At 39.9% G+C, this 20,667-nt stretch overlaps 1 protein-coding gene across 2 annotated transcripts in view; it reads right to left on the bottom strand.

Annotated features, from left to right (window-relative positions):
• Window positions 1–491: 491 nt before the first annotated feature.
• Window positions 492–20,667, bottom strand: part of TET2 (tet methylcytosine dioxygenase 2) — a 71,058-nt gene continuing 50,882 nt past the window's right edge. The window contains exons 3-10 of one of the 2 annotated variants that reach the window (XM_036382043.2): window positions 18,922–19,012; window positions 15,342–15,435; window positions 14,019–14,227; window positions 13,067–13,217; window positions 10,827–10,916; window positions 8,210–8,347; window positions 6,504–6,864; window positions 492–5,228 (exon numbers count right to left, since the gene is read on the bottom strand). In XM_036382043.2, coding sequence (XP_036237936.1) covers window positions 3,826–5,228; window positions 6,504–6,864; window positions 8,210–8,347; window positions 10,827–10,916; window positions 13,067–13,217; window positions 14,019–14,227; window positions 15,342–15,435; window positions 18,922–19,012 — 2,537 coding nt within the window. In that variant the 3' untranslated portion in view covers window positions 492–3,825. Of the gene's footprint in view, window positions 5,247–6,503; window positions 6,865–8,209; window positions 8,348–10,826; window positions 10,917–13,066; window positions 13,218–14,018; window positions 14,228–15,341; window positions 15,436–18,921; window positions 19,013–20,667 lie in introns of both variants that reach the window. The other variant, XM_036382042.2, reaches the window with a different exon arrangement.

The following is a 20,667-nucleotide window of genomic DNA, read 5'->3' on the forward strand; positions in this document are numbered from 1 at the left end:
ACAAACTACTTGAACTTTATTTACAATAATTTTCCAATAAAGTAGAAGAATGCTTAACCAAGTACAGCTGAATACCCCAAACAAATAAATGAATGCTTAGAGTCTCCCCCTTGTCCTGCCTCTGCTAGGTGTGCATTTGCGGCTGTTACTTGAGCAGTGAAGGCGCTGGCACAGTGAATATGCCATATTCATTTGTGTACACAAAGACCAATGGAAAAACTGCAGTGAAGCTCTACTGTCTCTTCCTGCCCATAAAAATGCCTCCCTCCTTCCCTGTAAATATAGATTTTATGGAGCAGTAGCCTGGCCTCAGCAGCCTGTGTCCCAACCTGTTGGAGGTAAGAGTCAAAGAAGAACTAGGAATAAAGGTGATGTCTAGGCTTCCTGTTTTGAAGTCCCTAGTGATGCACTTTGTTTGAGTGTTATGCCTGTTTGTTGTCAGCTGGTAAAAATGACAAGGAAAGACAAGTTTCTGCAAGACAGACTTAGAGTGCATTAAATAAATATAAATTTTATTAAAAACACCCACATCTCAGCGTTATCAGGAATGATATAATAATAAACAGCTTTCAAATAACCTGCATTACATTACAATACTTACAGTATTTATAACCATCCTTGGATTCTTTTTATAGACATACCAAACATCTCATGAAAATGAATGAAACTAAAGTAAAAAAAAAAGGTAGAACATAAGCATAGAAAATGCACACAGAAGTTCATTACCTTAGTGTCAAACTGCTAAAGTTTCCTACACAAGTTAACCACTAGCGTTAGAAGTGAACTTTATACTGCTGTGCGTCAATCAAGATGAAAAATTCATTCAAGTAAAGTTGACAACTCTCAGAAGCATCTTCAAGTATGGCTATAATCGACCTGATAATCCTATACAAGCAACTCTGTCTGCTTTGTCATTCGTTCCAACTGAGGCAGGGTTCTGTACACCAAAAATTACAGCTCAGGTATTTACAATACAAAACTGATTCTCCAACTAAGCTTCCTGCTCCTGCTGCCAGCAGTTTGGCAAATGACAGTGCATGGCATATTAACCAAACATCTACTATGGATTACATGAATTAGATAGGATTAAAAAGAAATCACTAAAAGATGAAGATATATAATGATTTACTTAATCTGACATAGAACCATCATTTTTTTTTTCCCAAAAAGGCAAAATTTTTGTTTCAATGAGTGGATAAAGTCACAGACTGAGAAAACCCAAAATTGCCGTAATAAATATTTGACCGTTAAACCCAAAGGCCTCCTTTGATTTTCTTGAGTTAGGTTGTGATTCTGTTGTATAGAATTTCTCTTGACCAAACATAATCTTACAGTATATTGCACAAGATATAGCTGGGACATGGAGGTTTGCATGTTTAGGGAAGCCCTTGTACTGACTGTACCTTTTTATATTTTATTTTATTCATTACAGTATCCAAGAAGCCTTGTTTAGAGAGTGACTTGAACAACTCTAGCAAACAGTCACTTGCCAAACCCCTGCCTTACATTTTTCCCTTTAATCAGCTCAGTGCATTCTACTTTCTTTTTGTTTAATCATTTGAAAGAGTCAAAACATTCTAAATCTCTTAAACACTTCTGTTACAATAAAAAGAGCTAACAAATTTACAAAATTAGTTTTAGTTACACAATACATATACAAGAAAAATAAGAGAAGGGATTCAAAAGAAAAACATTAAATCCCTGAAAAAAGAAACAAAACAAAAACAAAAAACCCAAGAATAATATATTTAACCTACAACAGCTTTACATACACACAGGTGACACGTTGGCATAGGAGAACATGAGCTGAAATATCCCTGAATTTTTAGAACAAAAAAAAAAAAAGGTTGAAGTTCAAGTTATACTTGCTAAAATGTCAAGTATTGAGAATTTTTTGTTTAGGTTTTTTTTTGTTTGTTTTTTTCAAAGGCTGTTGGGGGAAAAAGATGGTATACAATATATAAACTTTCACACTCAGTTCAATATCCTATTGCCAAACTAGTGTTGAGGTATATGACAAGTAGGAACATCACTCAAACCTTTTAATGTATTTTTAGCTCACATTATGATATATTTGTAGCAGGCTGAGTAGCACCATGATGTGAATTCAGCTCAAAACTCAAATATATATAGATTTAATATTTTTACAGTACTAAAATACTAAAGCATTGTGTTAAAAAAAGTTTTGTTTACAATTTAATTTACTATACAACTCTCCTGCTTTTTAAATTTTTTTAATAGAAATTAATGATTTAAAACCACCACAGCAAGCCAGCTGCCTATTTTTTTTTTCTATGAATCAACGGAATCACACAGAACTAACCCTGTTTCATTCATCTTGTGTAGGCATCGGTCTGCTCAGTCTTTCTGGAAAAGAGGCCACTTGCACCAAGAAATTACTTGCACCACAATGTACATAATTATCAACACAAAAGCAGTTCTGCCATTCCATAGTGGGAGCGCACAGATCTCTAGAAACAGCAGAAGCCCAAGCTAACTAGGTGTAGTCTGTTGCATGCTGCTAATTATTACTTGTGGTTAATATAAAATTCTTTCCTTAAAACTGTACATATTTGAGCAATGAACTTGTCATAATAATTGTAGAAAACAGTTTACAGTATAGCTGTGTGAGATGAGCACCAGAAAAAAATGTGTTTTGTGTACTAAAGTATTCCCTTATATCCAGTAAGCCCCATATTTACCATAACTGACTGTATTAAAAATGGATATGTAGCCCACTAGCTGATGCATGGCTAAACCAAAAGTATTTAAAAGCTTTTTTAGTTTAAAAAAATTATCTTTGCATTTTAAAATCAAAGTAAACTCTTCTTTTTTTTTTTTTTTAATGTCTTAGTACCTTAGCATTGTTCAAGTTGCCAAGCTTAGGTAGACAAAGTGCTTTTGAAACACTATTTAAAAAAAAATATCTCTCTATTTTATTGTCCTTTTCTAGGACTTGACTGGATGAGCAAAATCCAGAGGTCTTTGTAATTCCCATATGTTAAAAAGTAAGCTTATTTTAACACCAGGTAACTTCAATACATACATGAATGAAAAGGTCCTCCCTGTTGCTGAAGAACATTTGACTACATCATTGACATTTTGTTATAAAGGCATTAACTGTTTCACTGATAAAATAAAGACACCATTCTCTTTGATAGCACCATGGTTTTAGAATATTCAAACAAATTCAGTGTTTTGTTGTCTATTTGTCTTATCTACTTCATTAAATAAAATCAAAATACTATTAAGATTACAGTAAAAACTGCATGTTAAAAAGCCATAATTCCAGTATTTCAGTACATCATAGATTCAGCACCAGATGTTATTTTAAGATTCCTGCAGTTGTAATACTACAGTATTATTCTTTTTTAGGGTTGTTTTTGCTCCTGTTCCATGACTATGCAAACTTGATGACATTAAAAGTGACCACAGATGTGAAAAACTGTAAGAAAAAAAAATCCATTTGCAGATTATCTCTTTCAGTAATAGAGCCAGTGTTTTCCAATGTAAATTGTGAAACACTTTTTTGTTGTGTTCTCTCCTTTTTTCTTTCCTTTTATTTTCTTCTTCTGTTTGTAATATTTTTTTTTGCATAGGATGCTTTGGTCTGTTTCCTACGTGCCATCTGTGACCACTTAAAAATCAGTGGAAAACAAGTGCTCTAGTGAGATTTACCTCTTTTTGCTGGTGTGCCGAGGCTTTTTCCACCGATGAGCTCTGTAAAAACACTGTTTTCTTCTCCACCCTTGCCTTCCACGAAACCTAAAGCACCACTACCCTAGCCACAAGGTGTTTTTTCAAATGAGGTAACCAGCCAAGGTGTCAGATATATCTGTTGTAAGGCCCTGTAACCCGTGTAAAGGCATATGGAGATGTGGTGACGGTGGAGTCCGTGGTGACCGACAGTGTCCTTTGTGCCAGGGACTTGATGAAGCGCAGGTACGTTGGCTCAGAGGGCTCGTGGGGCTCCGCGGGCTCCCGCTTGGCTTTTTTGCCATAGGATTTCTGAGGCACGTAGTCTGGGCCGTACTTCTCGCATTCCTCTTCTTTCTCTCTTGCTTTCTCAGCCATCTTCGCCTCCCACAGAGCCAGACCATGTTTTGGCTCATTCATGCTCTTGTGCTGGTAAAATACAAGGGATATTCTGGTGGGATGGTTCCTGTTGGGATTTTTTAAGGGAGTCGTTGCGTGGAGCTCGCGTTTTGCACACTCTATGAGAATTGACCCATGAGATGGAGCAACTGCCACTCCTCCAATTTCTGGATCCAGAAAGTTCTGCTCACTATCTGACCAGACTTCATCGGGATCCTCTGCTTTTTCTGGATTCAGCACGTCAGTTTTATCTAAACCACCCTGGGGAGTAGTCCTGTCATGGTTTTGACCTGGAAGCATGTTAGACAAACCATTAACTGCGTGTGAAATAATTTCATTATCCTTATTTTGGAGATGCAGTGAATTAGGGGGACCACTAAACATTGTTGGAGCAGAATGGTAGTCATGTGATAAATGTGGAGGGGGTTGCATGTGATGATGTTCACCTGTTTTACTCATGGAGGCATAATCCATGCTTGGATTACTCAGATTAGATTTTAACCTTGAGGCAACCTCCATAAAATGGCCATTGGCCTCATGGGTTGAGTAAGAGGAAAATGACCCTACGTGGTGTAAATTTGGTCTTATGGCGCAATTACTGAAGGAGTCTACCTGCATATTTTGGTTTCCATAATTCAAGTACTTGGGACCAAAACTCTGGTTATTCCCAAACCTATGCTGGTATAATGTTTGAATGGGTGGTAGACTTAGTTTAGACATATGGTCTTGGCTCTGGCAACTATACAAGTCCATGTGCTGATGCTGGGAAGAGTAGGAGCCCAAGTAAGAGGGGTAGTTGTCCATAGCTATGTTTCCATTGCATTGGTAGGGGGGATATTGGTTATTTTGACTTAAAGATCCTGAATAAGGGTTCATGGGACTGGAAGAATTCAAATAAGACCCCGCAGACTGTGATGAGGTTGGATAGAGGTTCACGGCATTGGACCCTCCATATGGATCTGAAGTGTACGAAGAGTTTGGATAAGCATTGGCTGGATTAGGCAACCTTCCATAGAGATTTGCAGAACCTGAACCCGAGTAAGAGTTAATGGGATTTGATTGAGGGTTGTTAGGGAGAGAGCGCTGTGGATGTTGCTGCGGCTGCTGCTGCTGCTGTTGTTGTGTGGCTGGTCCTGAAAGACGTAAAAGATCTGTAGATGTAAAAAGGAAAAAACAAACAACCACACAACAAACAGGCTTCTTAAAAAAAGGCCCCAAACCAACCAACCACCCAACAAATTACATACTTTATATGAAATTTCTAAGAAAAGTAGATTCATTAACAGATGCTCCCTTTCTCATATCTCAAACACCATCCTTTAAGAAGCTGAATAAATACTAAGGCTACTCTTCCTTTTTGGCATGTGTCCAACAAGATCAGATGCTAGTGGCAGTGGGGAAAAGAGGACAGTACAGTCTGTTCAGAGTCACATGCACAAAATCCAAAGAGTTGAATCGTCTTTTAAGTAGCCCATGAAATGGAGCATCAAAGTGCTCCCAAACAGCCGTGCACAAAGTGACTTTCTTTTCCTCAAGAATAAATAATTCTTCTCATCTACATGAATAGAACTGACTCCAAGAAATGTCCCTAGCAGTATGTTAAAACCAACATTCACTGGTAGACAGAGCAGTGCAGTAATAAGTGAGATTAACTGAAGACGTGAGAGCAAAAATAACATTCATTAAAGTGCAATGGCGTCATTTAATGGTCACAGCCCTTGCCTGGGTCATGGCATAGCTGACTTCTATTCATAGGTATTTCAGTGACCTTCTGGGTGGCCCTAGATGTATCACTTTTTTCCTCTCTAGGAAAACTGCTGCAACAATAAAATAGGTCTGATAACTCCTTTGCTCAGGACTCTCAAATCTGCTGCTGAAAACTGCCATAAACTCTTACTCCACTATGGAAAGCCTGCTTTGCTTTTGGTCTTGAGGCAGAGAATTTAAATAGTGGTAAAGAGGTTATGCTTGTATATCCTGAAATCAGGAGGTGCTCTGTAACAGTGACAGACATTGAGTGATGTGTAGGTCATTCTTTGGCAGCAGCACCATAACTTCTCTTCATGGCTTCAGGCACTCCTAGTCCTTTAAAGATAACTTTACTATATGCTGGATGGCAAGCAGAGTTTGTTTCTAGATTTCTACAAGTGTTAACTATCCAACAGTAAAGGATTTCTCATTGCAACTTTTTTTTTTTATTTTTTCTTCTCTGGAGTTGTACCACATTTGGCACTCTAGTATTTATGTATTATTGATCTTCGCTTTCAAGAAATCTCTTTTTTTTTTTTTACTTTTTACTTCATTACATTCTTGGGCTGAAAATAATGGTTTTCTTGAGGCTGATTATAACTGGCCCTGATTTGTAGGATGCTTACCACTGCTGACCCCACTCAGATTTCTGTGTTTACCTGCCAGCTGCTTTGCGTGACCCGCTGCTTCAGAGGTGCCTTGCTTGCTGCGTGCTGCAGCAGACTTCTCTCTCTCAGCTTTGCTAGACCCATTCTCCAAGGAGGCAAGCTTTTCTGCAGCTGCTTTCTTTGCTTCCAGCTTCCTCTGCCGACAGGTCTTCACCGGCTCTGCTAACATCCGTACTTTTCGTCGAAAGGACGTAAGGACCTGGATGCTGCCATTCCTCTTCTTCTCCTCCTGGCCCTCAGTGCTTCCAAACTCATCCACATCAGAGACTTTGTATAACGGGAGCACGTGGAGCTGCTCATCTTCTGGTGTTTGGCCAATTTCACGATTGTCTTCTCTAGTCAGTGTGCAAACCTGTTAGGAAAGTGTATTAGAGATCTGAAACTCTACCTCTGCATTGTGCCCTGACACTGTCAGCGCTGGCATCTGGCAATCTCTTTGTAAACTGTGAGTTTCTGTGCAATTTTTGCATATCACAACAAGCCTGCAAATGTAATTTCTTCCATTACTTTGTTGGACAGTGTTAAAAGAAACAGAAGGTGTATAGATATCTATTTCTTTTACTTGTGCTGAAATTAACAGTAGAGTTAGGGATTACCCTCATGTGAAATAAACTCTGTGATCCATTGGACCATGGCTAGAGAGCTAAAGCAGTGGAATCTGGGACTTGGTACTCACCTGAAGATTCTTTCACTACAATACACGAGGTAGCTACCTATTAGAGAGAGTGTGCAATATAGAACACTGGCGTTGTACTTCACACCCCCTTCACAGTGCAACTGTAATGTTAATAACAAGATTTAGGGGAGTTACTGCAGCAAGCCTGTTGTATTAGTTCTAGCTAGAACAGGTATTGGGAGGATCTTTGTGGAAAAAGGTGCTGATGGGGATGTATTCTGCAGCAAAATAATTGTCCCAGCTTTGGGAAGAAAGCTCAGCTGGAAATGTATATTAGGGGTGATTAACTTGTGAGTTAAGTCAGACCCTGGAAACAGGAAAAATTCAGTTTGCGTTAAAAAGGCAGATACTCTCTTTGGTCATAATAAGAGCTGCACTGTGAATCTAGGGAGCTGCTTCTAATTACAGCCTTAAGAGTATTCTTTCCTATGTTTGGCCCCACTGTTTTATTACAGAAATAATCCAATACACATTCAAAACCAGCTTGCTTTTCTAGTATCTTCTACAGAACTTCTGCTGTACCTACCAGAAATCAGAACTGAGGAGAGTCAAGGGTACATGGACTAGCAGACTTTCTGCTCATCCAAAGCAGGAATAAAATCCAAATTTTCCAAAACTCTCTCAGAAAGAAGTTATTTGTTTCTACTTTTATTTTATTAGAAGATATAATCCAAAGTTGTTAGAAAAAGAAGGCTTTCAGGAGGATAAATATGAACTGTTTTGTGCCAGGAACACTGAAACAGGCATTTCAGTGCTGCTGGGACCTTCTTTCCATTGTCTCCACAAGAAGTTTCTCTTCTACCAGGTCTGTGTTAAACCTTTCTTTAATACACTGTGAGTCTCATTCATTTGAAAGAAAAATGTGTAGGGGGTAGTAACTTAGCTCAGTTACTGCCTAATGGTTTTTTTTTTTTTTTCTGATCTGCATTATGCAGTATAAATTTAAACAGAGAGGAGATAATGAATGAAAGTCAGGAGCTGAGTGCTGGAGTGAGGAGGCTGCTACACATCCCAGACTTACCAGAGTACTCCCGTTTTGCATATTGTGCAAGTCTCTGTGAGCATGAGCACAGAAGTCGAGGCAGGCAGTGACCCCTGAGAATGGGCGACCTTCCTTCAGCCCCAGGCGGCACTCGGGGGCTCTGTGTTCGTACTCGATCTGCAGAGACAGGACAGGATTCACTGCGTGCTCCACGAGTGCACAAGGAATGAATGCTCTGCTGTGACAAAGGGCAGGTCTCCCTCATGCCTTGGAGGTGACAACAAACACATCTTGAAAGCAAATAAACTACAGCAGTTAGATGGCTGGTTTTCATTCCTTGCTGCTTTGTTCCCTGGTACCTTCAGTCTCTGGCATGATGGTGCAATTAGTCGCTAATACTTCTCTTTGTGTATTACTCTGCCAGGGGTTGGTGTTTTTACATGACAAATGCAGTGCATGGTTTCCTTGACTGGCACTCTGAGAGTGATATGTTTGTGTAGGCTGGAAGTATACCAAGCTATTAAGGGAAAATGGCTTTAGAAAACTGACTCCAGAATGACTTAATGAAAAATAATAATTTGCTTTTTGATTTGTAATATTTTGGCATGCTAAACGTGTATTTCATTAGCTTAAGTACAAATCTAAACCACCCTGACTAAAAAGAGAGAGAATTCAGTCAAGACAGTACTTTGTACCCATGCAGTCATTATTAAGGAGCTTTACAAAGAACTCAAAAATGCATTAACACACCTTACACAAAAAGAAAGGATTTTGTAATGGAAGATAAAGCCTTAGAAAAATGATGGTTTCATATTTTATTTCAAAAATTAAAAATGAAACCACATTTATAAAATGCTTTTCTGAAATTCCTGAGCCTTTCAAGTGAATGCACGGACCATCTACACTTAATGGAACTTAATAGAGCCCTTTTTAAGTTAAGGTCAAATTAGATGCTTTGCCAAGTCTTCATTCAAAATCACTAAAAATATGTCTAGTTTGCTCACAGACATTTATTTTTCAAATCTGGATTATTTACTTCCCTGGAATCTGAAAACAAGAGCAGAAAAAAAACACTTGAAAACTGTGTAAACTTCTTTGGAATTAAATGTGAGCAGTCTGAAATGTTAGCCAGACTATAATTGTCTGATCAAACTGTATGGGTTTAGCTGCTCTCCGAAATGTTCTGTTTGGTCCAGTTGGGAAACAATCTTTTTCCAGTTCTTGGTTGTAATCCAGAAGTGGTCCAGATTTGGATTAGAATAAATCTGGGCATTTGAAATGTGGTTTTAGTGCTTTTTTTGGTTTTAGAACCTTTTACAATATCATACAAATTAGAGCTCGATCATCTCCCTTTAAAGCCATTGGCAGTAGCTCAAGTACAGTTTCCCCACAAATACAAGGTCTACATGAAACTCCTGAAATAAGCCAAGCTACACACATGCCTTATTACATAAGGTAAAAATTGAAACTTGTAAAAGCATGTATTTTCAACAAATGTTGGGCAGCACCACAGCTTACTTGGAGAAAAGTTCTTAAGTGAATTTTTGTGGGAAAAGAAAAGCAGCCCAAGCAAAGAAACAATTTATTGTTCACCACCTCATTTTTCTTTTCTTTCTCTTCTTATTTTCTCTTGCAGAATGTCTCTCAGATATTTGGACAGATAACCACAGCTAGTGGGCACATAGCCACAGTTTTCTCCATAATGAGTCTCCAAACATTGTCAGATCAGGTAAGTGAAACTGGGTAAGTCTGCACTGAGTCTGCTCACCCTGTCTAGCTGCTACTAAATACGCAGTAAAGGAGTGAATTTTACAGCAGATAATAATGGACAGTTTTTTGTTAATTGATTGTTTCTGTTAAAGCTGAGAATCTGTCTTCTGCTGGTTGTACCGTGCTGTCAATAGGAAAGCAGGGTGATGTTACAGTTTGCAGTAGATGCTGAAAGTTTGGGGATTCAAGTTCTGTGAATGTTCCTAACAGTAGTAAACCTGAGCAACGAAAATAAGGTCAACAGTTACATGTTTGCAAGTGGTGTGCTGTCAAATTTTGGTGTAACTATCTGAAAGACATGTTGTAATGAAATGTAGATGAGACACAGCCACAGTGGGAAGCTCTTCAGAGCTCTGAACGTGTCTGAGAACAGAACCCTTCATGCAAGAAGGCTGGTGCAGGCACTTAGGTGCATACACAGGACTGAGTGTATTAAAATATAGAACTTCACTTTAAAAGCATGTTTATAAAGGGTGTTTTGGTGAAAACTAAATCTGCTGCTTGAGAGAGCAGAACTGAAACTGTGGCTTCAGAACTTGAGTGCTGTTTCCAATTTCATGCCATATACACGGCAGCTTTGTTGGTTTGGATGGTAATTCATGCTAAATCAAGAAATTTGTATTTTGGAACTGAAGAGTGAAATAATTTTATCGTTTTATGTAGCTGAAAAGGTTAATTCTATTTAGTGGACCAAATCCTGCTAGTTTTACTTGTGAGAGCATTTCAAGTGAAATTGTTCATTTCTATTTGTCTTCATGCTGATATCAAAGAAATGTTAGCACAAAATGTATGTGATGGTTTCGTGCAAGGCTGAAGCATTGGGAAGTATGTTAAAAACCAGGTTATTTCCATGACTGCTCATATTCCTTTTTTCCCCCCATCATACCTGGTTGTTATATGCATCAGGTGCAAGCTTCTTGTAGGTAGGTGCCATCAGGGTTGACAGATTCTGCAAATGGGATTCTAGTTTTTCTTCCTGTTAGAGATGAAACAGGGTTCAATGACACTTCCATACTGTACATCTGGGATCCAACAAGTTGGGGTCTTTACACAATCGTGTGTGAGGACTGTTGTGTAAAGGCATGAACCAGTATCACTGGTGTTTAGACAGTGACTGTTGTGAATCTCCTTTTAATTTCTTTGTTCCAAGGCCTTTAAAGGAATGGAGCAGTTATAGCAGTGTAGTGGAAAACCTGCAGTAGAACACCATATACTATACTCCTAATTTGTTTTATATTAAGAAAAATCACATTCTTCAACATGGATATGTTTTAGATCTAAGTGTGATAATCCTCATTATTTTCCTTTTTGGAGTTGTGGAAAAATAATACTCTTCAGAAAGCTTGAGAGAAATAACATCAGAATGATCCAAGTAAATATGGCTAATTTAAGGGTTTTGCACATTGCAATGACAACACTTTGACATACTGAAATATTTTTATATGCAGAAATTTCAAAATATTTAAATATTGCAGCCTTCAAAAACTTTCCAATCCTTAAGCAATGAATGGATGTGTCTAGTAATTGATGAGGTGGGAATGACCACACTTCCTTTTTTCTCTAAATTGCGCACTGTCAAAATAAAGCATTTAAAAAAATAATCTAAAACATACTCCAGAGTTTTTTCCCATCATATAAGGATGAGAATCCCAAATTCAAAACCTCACTTGTATGAGGTTTATCATATCTTTAATTTTAAATGCATACAGAATGGTGGCATACTGGAATGGCATATTTGGTTTTAGGAGTTTTTGTGTTGAAGGAAGATGTGAAGAGCTGGGAGAAAACAGGTTTCAGAGAGGAATGCATTTGATGTGTTGAAAGTTTGCATTTCCTACTACGGGACAATATCCTAGTTTGGTTTGACACGAAATTGTCAAAAAATATCTTGCTGTGACCTCGTGCCTGCTGCCAGAATGTGGAGCTTTTGTATGGCCTGTAGGTTAGCATTTGTTAGTGTATTTTCTAGTTTTTATTGGTGAGGATTCTGTTTATGCTGCCTGTAAACTGTGTCTATGCTATGGAACCCAATCCCTGGTCTGGATGCATGCTTTGGCTGCCCCTAACTTTGGGACCAGGACTGGAGGGTAAAGCCCTCTTTCCTGCATAAATCTGGCTTCCATAGGAAGTAAATCCAACAATGCAAGTTGGAAGAGTGCCCTGGTGTGCTCTGGCCGGGTATCATCTTAGAAATGTAGGTAGTTTAGGATTGCAGACTGTGATAAAGAAGGCTTTGTGCCGCAGCATTTATGGAGGAGAGCTATTCTGTAGTTCTTGGTGCTGTAGAAGAGCAGGGGCAGGAAAACCTGTATGTTAGTTATGATGGTATTCTGAACAGTGCACTCTTTTCAGCACAGGCTGTAGGATGTGGAATTATCTGTCTCTGTGATTATGAGAGAGTAATGCTTGGATTTGTGTAAGACATCAGAATACAGTGAAACTAGCGTGCCAGTCCACAAGCAAGGGACTAAATCTGCACATCCTTGCCAGAAAGCAGACTGGGCCCCTGGAGCTTCACATGACTCGCTGGAGGTGTCCAGGAGTCACTGCAGTCATAACTTCAGGGTATCTTGTGTCCAGGCTAAGGTCAATGTTTATTACTCTGGCTTGTTTTAAACATTCACCAGTTTGTTGTAACACAGAGCCTGGTCTGGAAACATTCAGTGGGGCAGGACTGTATGTAGAATGCTTCTTCCTATCCTCTTCTTCCTATTGTCATCTCAGAGTTTCATCATGTTTGTCTCCATTGAACCAGTCTGCTCTGGTTCCAGTTGCAGTGTTATATGCCATTAGCTGGTAAACCTTCCATTGTGCCACTGGGGAATGCTCAGTTGCAGGCCTAATACAGCCAGAATTATTCAGGCCATGCCTTCTCCTCTAATTGTGAAAGCCTGCAAACATGGTTTCAAGTCTCAGGGCTTTTACCAGCTGTCAGAATTTGGACAGTTGATTCAGCTGGCTCAGTGACTGGAATCAATTGGTTTTGACTGGCAGTTATTTAATTACCCTACATGTACAGCACTCAGGGAGGCCTCGGGCCCTGCTCTCTTGTACTGTATCTCTATTTACAGAACGACAGAAAACATTTCTTTGCAAATGAAGCTCATTTCAGAAATGGACACCAACCTCTTTTGGGTCATCCCCCATCAGCTTAAACTTTCTTGGAATCTTGCTTCTGGCAAACTTACAACCATTGTAGTACATGCTCCAGGAGCAACCGAAGGAAAATGAAGCACCACAAGTTTCAGGGTCCAGCCCTTGGCATGCACAAGTCCGTCTAAAAGATAAGAGAACACAGCTGTTAGCAGCAGGCAGGTCCCCCTGTGGTGCTCTGGCAGTGGCCATCAGCGTTCTGCCAGTGCTCCAGGGAATCAGCAGTGCAGATAATCTTCCACCAGTAAATAATGTAGAATTGCAAGAGGGAGACATACACATCATAACAGAAGAATTTATCAGAGTGAATAATTTCCTGGCTACAAAGCAGGGCGTTTGGGGGTTCTACACTTGTGTGAGAAACATGGCTTTGCTTGGGTGAGGGTGTTTGTGTGGTGCCTTGTTAGGTACGGATATTCATAGTGCCTCATGGGCTTCTGCTGACAGCCCTGCAGGAATGTGGGAGCCCTCTGTCAGGGGCTAAGCAATAATGCCTGAAATACGACTCTACCCATGAAGCCAAAGTAGCATACAGTGATAGCTGTGGTCTAAATGTTCTTGTCTCTCAGAAAGGCATGGGAAAGACATACAGTGCAATTTCTTTAAATTCAGGCTAGTCTGTGTCAGCTTACACAAGTATGCTTTAGTGCACCCAGCTTTTATTTCAATGTTGAGGTATCAGCTATCCTGGCTCCTGCTGAGATATCTTCTTTTAAATAGATTGAGATGCTTCACAACTCTGACAAAATGTTTTTCCCTATTTATAAGAGTGTTTACTTTGGGTTTCCTACAAAGTTTGTGGGTTTTCAAACTGCATGAAACAGCTGGGAAGGTTGTAGATGTTTCAGGGTAACAGCATGAGTAGAGGAGCTGGGTCTGAAGATGGAGCTGCAGGTTTGGTGAGCACAGCCCTTGCTGCACTTACTCCTCGTTGAGGGCGCAGCGCCGGTTGGTGAGCGTGCCGTACTTGCGCAGGGTGTCGGTGAGCTCCGTGTAGAGCCTGTCGGCCAGGCTGGTCGGGATCCCCTCCCAGACCAGGATGAGAATGACGATGACGGCTGTCTCACACGTGTGTCCCGCTCGCTCGCGCACCAGGCACAGCAGCTTCTCCTCCTGACTGCTTCTGCGGACTACCTGCATGTACAGCAACACACACCCCAGAGCCCCAACACAAACGATGCCATTCTTAATGTGAAGAGCAAGAGAGAGGGAAACCTCAGCAGTACTGTGTGTCTGGGAAGCTTACTTCTGCTTGTATCCTCCTATTTGCTTCTGGCAGTTCAGTCTGTTTTTCTCACTGTGATATGGCAGGGCTACTCCTTGTTAAACACTCTTTGTGTTTAATGAAGCTGACTCTAAGAGGGTGACTGATGGCATGGAAAGCTGTGGTGGTGGAAACCAGCTTTGTAAAAGCAGGATTCCTCTCCTGAATCTGTGTTAGGAGTGTGGCCCAGATTGATTGGTGAGCACGAGGAAGTGAGCAGTGAGGTGTCTCCCTGCACAGAGCTGGGTAGTGGACACCTGTCTTAGGGCAGGATGCATGCAGGCAAAGGCAGGCAGTAAGGAAGGGACTAAATAACTAGACAAGGGAGCTCTCTCTCTCCCCCTCCCTTCCAAACTTAACCAGCTATACTCATAACCAGCCTCACAGTTTTGTGACCTCCTCTTATTACATACAAATATTACAGTGTTGGGAGGAAAGCAGTAGATGTTTTTCAAATAAAAGTGTCCTTCCAGTAGCATAAGCACTGAGAAGCTTTTCCTAAAAAGGGTGCAGTCTGGCATGCATAAAAACTATAATGCATTAGTTTTTCCTCATGCTGTCTTTCCCCAGCAATCCCAACCACTCAGTAATTTGTTCCAAAGTACAACAGTGTTTGCTGAGAGGATGTCCTAACACCTCTCTCAAGCTGGGAGGTGTTTTTAAAGACATTACAGTGGTGCACTTACTGGACTTATTTGTAGGCTAAAATTAAACAGCAATGAAAATGTCAGGTGGTGCAAAACTTTAAGCAAACATGCTCTTTTTCTTAGGTTTTCATACCTTTGAATTAAATTTTATTCTTGCTATTCTCCATGCAACAAGTCAATGGAGTGAGAGAAGGGTGGCAGCAGGCTACAGGTACCCCATATTACTGCTGCTGCTGAGCTATTTGAAGTTTCCTAGTGTCACTTGACAAGACATGTCACTGCTGTCAGCCACATGAACCATCATACCGAACTAGAATAATTTGTTTACATCACTTACCCATTTAGCAATTGGACATCCTTGAGAACTTTTGCCTTCTTTCCCAGTGTAGACAACCCTTTCAATCCTTATAGCTTTACCCTTCTGTCCAAATCTTAAACAAAACAAAAATATGTACAGTAAGCAGATTCATGTGGTTCTGTGTGAACATTGAAAAGATGGAGCACATTTGCCGGTCTTATCTTAGAAAAATAAACACTATGAATTACAGGGAAAGATGTGCAATGGGTTTGTCTTAATGATTTTATTACCCTGGTGGAATGATACATTAAGAGAGGCAAATGTCTTTAATACATCCCAGATGGGTAAAAATTATCAGTATCACATTATTATTACCAAATATTTTAGACATTTCTTTAGAGCATTGGTTATAGATGACATTTTGAAAAGTGATTTTTTTTTAAAAAAGAAGTCTCCTTATATTGGTGAAGAATTTTATATTTTTATTTTAATTTCTGGGTTGAAGTTGTTTCTGTGAAATGTACATAATTAAGTTGTCATGGAACAGCTGGCATGTAACAGTCACTTTATTAATTTTCTGTGCTTGTTTCTGGCTTAGTGTGAATCAGTTAAGTCAGGATTAATTCGCTCCATATCTATTTTTTTAACTTTATAATCCTCTCATAAATTGTTACTTATTTACTTCTACTTGACTTCTGTACTCCGGATAGGATCACAAGGTGCCTCAAATAACACCATTTGTGTGCCTATTTGCAGCCAAGGTGGGTAAGCTCAGCTCTTGCTGAAGCATTCAAACAAGGGGATTACGCTCTCAAGGCAGGATCTAGCTCCGTATTCAAGCAGTGCTGTTGCCAGAGCAAAGAGGATCCACTTTCCAGGTGGAGATATGTGGCAAATGCCACGTGAAGGATATTTTGACTCAATAAAAAAAGTGCTGGATGTGTTGAGCCAGTTCCAGGCATTTCTCTGGGATTGCCCACCTGCTGAGCCCAGGAGCACACCAGGGCTCAGGGGAGGCCGGGGCAGAATACACAGTGGCCTCAGTGTTACAGACTGAGCCACCCTGGCCACTTGGCTGCTCCTTGGGCACTGGGCAAACTGCACTTCCATCACCATTTCTGGAATTCTGCCACTCTCACTGCTGTTAACTTTTAATAGCCAAGTGTGGGGACTGACTAAATCAGTCTTCTTATTCCTTGCCTTTACCAGCAGAGTAATCAAGGTATATTCCTGTTATGCAGCCATTTAGTGATGCCTTAAGGTCTTTTGACCCTTTTTCCTCTTATTTTGCCACTAAAATCTTGGTGACATATTTAAGGGTCAGTATCTGTATTTAAACTTTTGTCTTGTAAAGGAAACGAAAAATGCTTATTTTTAGATGTGATCTCATTGTGAAGTTTCAGTGGCACAGGAAATTATACAAACAAAATGAAGTTGTACTACACATGTTCTGCAGGCAACTGTTAGGTCACTTTTTCCTGCTTAGCCTTGGATATTAGTATTTATTTGTTTCTTTAATTAACAACATTCAAAAAAACATTTTTAAATATTAACATTTTCTATCAGTTTTCTAATCTGGATTGCAGGACAATTGTGTAGATACCTCTATAGAAATATGTTGTCCATTACACACTGGAAATTAAATGGACTTCATCCCAAGTTTTTTCAACTGTCAGAAAGGAATTAGTGCCTGATGTTTGTCATGCTTGCTTTCAGGCCAAAGCTGATTGGCTTTAAAACTAGAGCAAATCTCACTGAGCAAAAGTAGAATTGGGAGAAGGAAGAGGTGAAATGTCTGTATCTGCTATGGATTCTGCAATAAATTAGTTTTGGTATAGCTAAAATATTAATTGTAAGTCTAAATCCAAATCCTGGCTTCTTTAGCAGTGCTGATACCTTACCAGTTAATCCATATGCATGGGAAACCAGGTTAAAAGTGCTTGAGTTGTGATTAATGTCACCAACTGAACATGTATACTTGAGAGTATCTTTATAGTGAAGGGTTTGGGTTTTTTTTTATTTAGGGATACAAAATTAACTAATGAGTCCTGAGTTCTTCAGTCAGAGAATTTCATAGTTCACACCATACAGTTGAACACTAGCCATTGCTCAAGTGGCTGCTGCTATACTCTGCTGAACCTGGCTGATTAGTTGCACATTGCCTATGGTATCTCCTAATTTCCTTCTGCCAACATGAAATGAAATGAAATTAAAAAAGAAAAGAAAAAAGGTAAGGTCAATATTAAGAGTGAAAAATTACTTTCCAATGTAAAAAACCAGAAAAAATGTCATCTCTCTAATTGACATTACAACATGAATGACTTTCCTCTTTTATTTATTATTTGTAAATACTAAAGAACCAGTTGTGAGAGCTCTGGAGATAACAGATGGTAAAGGATTTCTTCAGCGAATCAGTGTTCACTCTCCCTTCCCAGAAGGAAGCTGATTTATGTAGTTTACATGCACTCAAGCTGCTCCCAAGCTGAAAATTACTGGGGCAAACCAGTAACCATAAGAGTCACAGGGAAAGAGGTGCTAAGAAAGAGAAAACACCTTGGGTTTTAACCTGAAGGATTTAATAGGCTACAAGTGCCCCATGGTTGTGCAGTGATGAACACAAGCTAACAGACCTCGCTAAGAAATGGTGCTCCTTAGCTCAGACCCAGCTGAAACCAGCTGAAACTAGCTGGAGCTTCACTGCTATTCTGGAGTCCAGATTTTTAAGGTACCAACAAATCAAATTCCCATCTGTCTCTGACTTAACTGAATAGTTTTTCTTTTGCTTCTTTGTTCAGGGAGGAACTGAGTCCGCAGATACCTCTAAAAATCTGGTCATTATTGGCTACAAGTAATGCAGAATTCACAGTGCAGAAGTCACTTTTGTGACAGCTTTTAATTTGCATATCTTAGATAGGCTGGTAGATAGGCTGGTGGGATTTGTGCTTACTCATCTTTTTAAACAGCACATATCATATCTTTTCTGTGCCTTTAAAAATTCCTGGTTTGGTTAGCATTGATGTAATAAATACACCACAGGATTCAACATGATGAGAGGGGATTGTCCATAATCAAGATAAGACTGGGTTTGTGCAATACTCCAAGGCAGGGGAATGTTTTCTCACAACACTACTTATCAATTCTTGGGCTGAAATCCCATCCAGCAATTTTGTGGCACTCCTCTGGACATGAATGAATGAGATTTAGACATTTAGTAATTTTGTGAGGGGAAACTAATGCTGAAATTTGGTATTCTGCTCTTCATCCTCCTTCTCCGCTGGCATTCTCCTAGCCAGAGGGAGCACCAGCTCCATGCCTGCCTTTGCAGCCCCTGCCAGCCGCTTTGCTTGGCAGGCTGGGGAGAACTTGTTCCGGCTTGGGTTTGCTGGCATGTGTGTGCCAGGGCCCAGCCCGTGCCAGCCAGCAGACTGTTAGCCCTGTCAAATATTGTGACTCTCTGCTGAATAGCAGGGTGCGTAATGTTGGCAACGCTGGAGTAGCTGAGCCTACAAGTAATTACTTGATTTGCAGTTGTTTATTTCTTTATGTGCAAAAGCTGGAAAAATTCTGACATCCACAGAAGGATAAAAGTTAATCTGCTCTGTGCCTTTGCACTAATTACCTTTCTTCCATGATTTCTCTAATAGCTGCCACATTAGGACCGGCTCCTAGATGGGTATAGAAGGGACCTTCATCTTTTTCAATAATTTGCTCTGTTTAAAACAAAATAAAGGTTATTACTTTGAAGCTTAGTTCTTTCATGTAAAATGTCACAAAGCTTACCTCTAGCTTGTTAGAAGGCTGCTGCATGGGCTGGGGTCAGTTTTCAAACACTTATGTCTCAGGTATTTGCCCACACAGTTTGTACTAAACATGCAAGGCAACGGCCAATCCTGCAAACAGCTGTGATTAAAGAATCTTGTGAACCCGAAAATATGCTTTTCCCTAGCACAAACACTTATTCCACACCTCAGGCTCTACACTGATGTTCAAATTGGCATTTTCCTGTTATCAGCGAACAATTGTTTCTCCTTCTCCCACTTCCTCCTCTCCCAGTATATAGAAAGGAGGATAAATGGGATAACAGTGGTAAATATTGATGTTAGGGAGCTGTATTGTACTTGTTTTTTACAGAGCAGGAACTTACAGCTTGAAAAACTGGCCACTAAGGTTACACAGAGAATTCCTGCCACCCACGGAAAGACTGCGAAATGAACCCGCCCGCCCCCCCTCGAGTTTGCTGAAAAAAATCATGCCCAAGGCCTGGTAAAAACCCTTGTATGCCAAGAATGTGGCCTCAGTTTTCTGTGTGTAGGTAGGACCATATCAGCAGTCACAACACATACTGTATGTTTGGTTTGATACCAGGAAGCAAGCTCCAGCTGTGTGAAAGAAATGGGCAGGCCTGCTTGGGGTCAGGAGATGGTGGAGCTCTGCTGGCTGATACCTGATGCTGACTTAATGCTTTCTGCCATGCTAACTCCACAGGCTGGATGGGTGGTGCTGCTCTTGACAGCCAGCCTCTGGAAGCACGATGAAGGGATGGTGTAAATATGAACGTGTCAGTGGGGAACGGCTTAATTTAATCTTCTTAAGGACAATATTGATAAGAAAGAGCAATAAACCTATAGATTATGCTGTGGCACTGGGTTCTTCAGAGAGAGTTCCATACTCTTGTATTTCCTACTGTTTGCTAGGGCTGAAGAATTAAAATGTAAATGGAGGATAAGTTCTTAAGTTTGCTTAGTGGTTTCAGTAGGAAAAAAAGTAAGGATAAGGAAATAAGTACCAGAAAAACTTGTGCTAACTATATGGAAGAAACAATATTAAAAAGCCCCAAAAATGACAACTGTGTTTTCAAAAAAACCCTGTTTTTTTGTCTCAGCCTGAATAGTTTACCCAGTAGAGTCTGAAAGTGCCTGTTACACTTGGCTATGTGCAGTGTCAGTACTGTAAGAAAGCTTGGGCTAGGGGACCATGCCTGTCACTGTGCTTCCCTCTGCTCTCTTTTTCCAGCTCTTGGAGACAGGGTTTGTCATCAAGCAACAATAAGGGTCTCCCCACTGCTTTTTTGGTGCTGCTTGTGTAGCTTCTCTATGAAACTGTGGATTTCTTTTAGCCTTACAGGAGACAAATGCCTGAAAAGGAGGATAAAGTCTTGCAACAAGTGAGGAATAATCTGACATCTGTTTTTTCTTATGCTTTACTAAGGGAAACTTCAACAATTTCACTGTTAGAGCAAAAAATGTCCATAAGGCTCAAAATGCTTTGGACTGGGATAGTTTTTTTAAAAGCTGTATCTAACCTTGACAAATAAATTAGGCCATAAAGTTATGACCTATTTTTTATCAGTATGTTGTTGTTACAT

The sequence above is a fragment of the Molothrus ater genome, chromosome 4 (assembly GCF_012460135.2).
Source record: "Molothrus ater isolate BHLD 08-10-18 breed brown headed cowbird chromosome 4, BPBGC_Mater_1.1, whole genome shotgun sequence".
Taxonomy (NCBI): Eukaryota; Metazoa; Chordata; class Aves; order Passeriformes; family Icteridae; genus Molothrus; species Molothrus ater.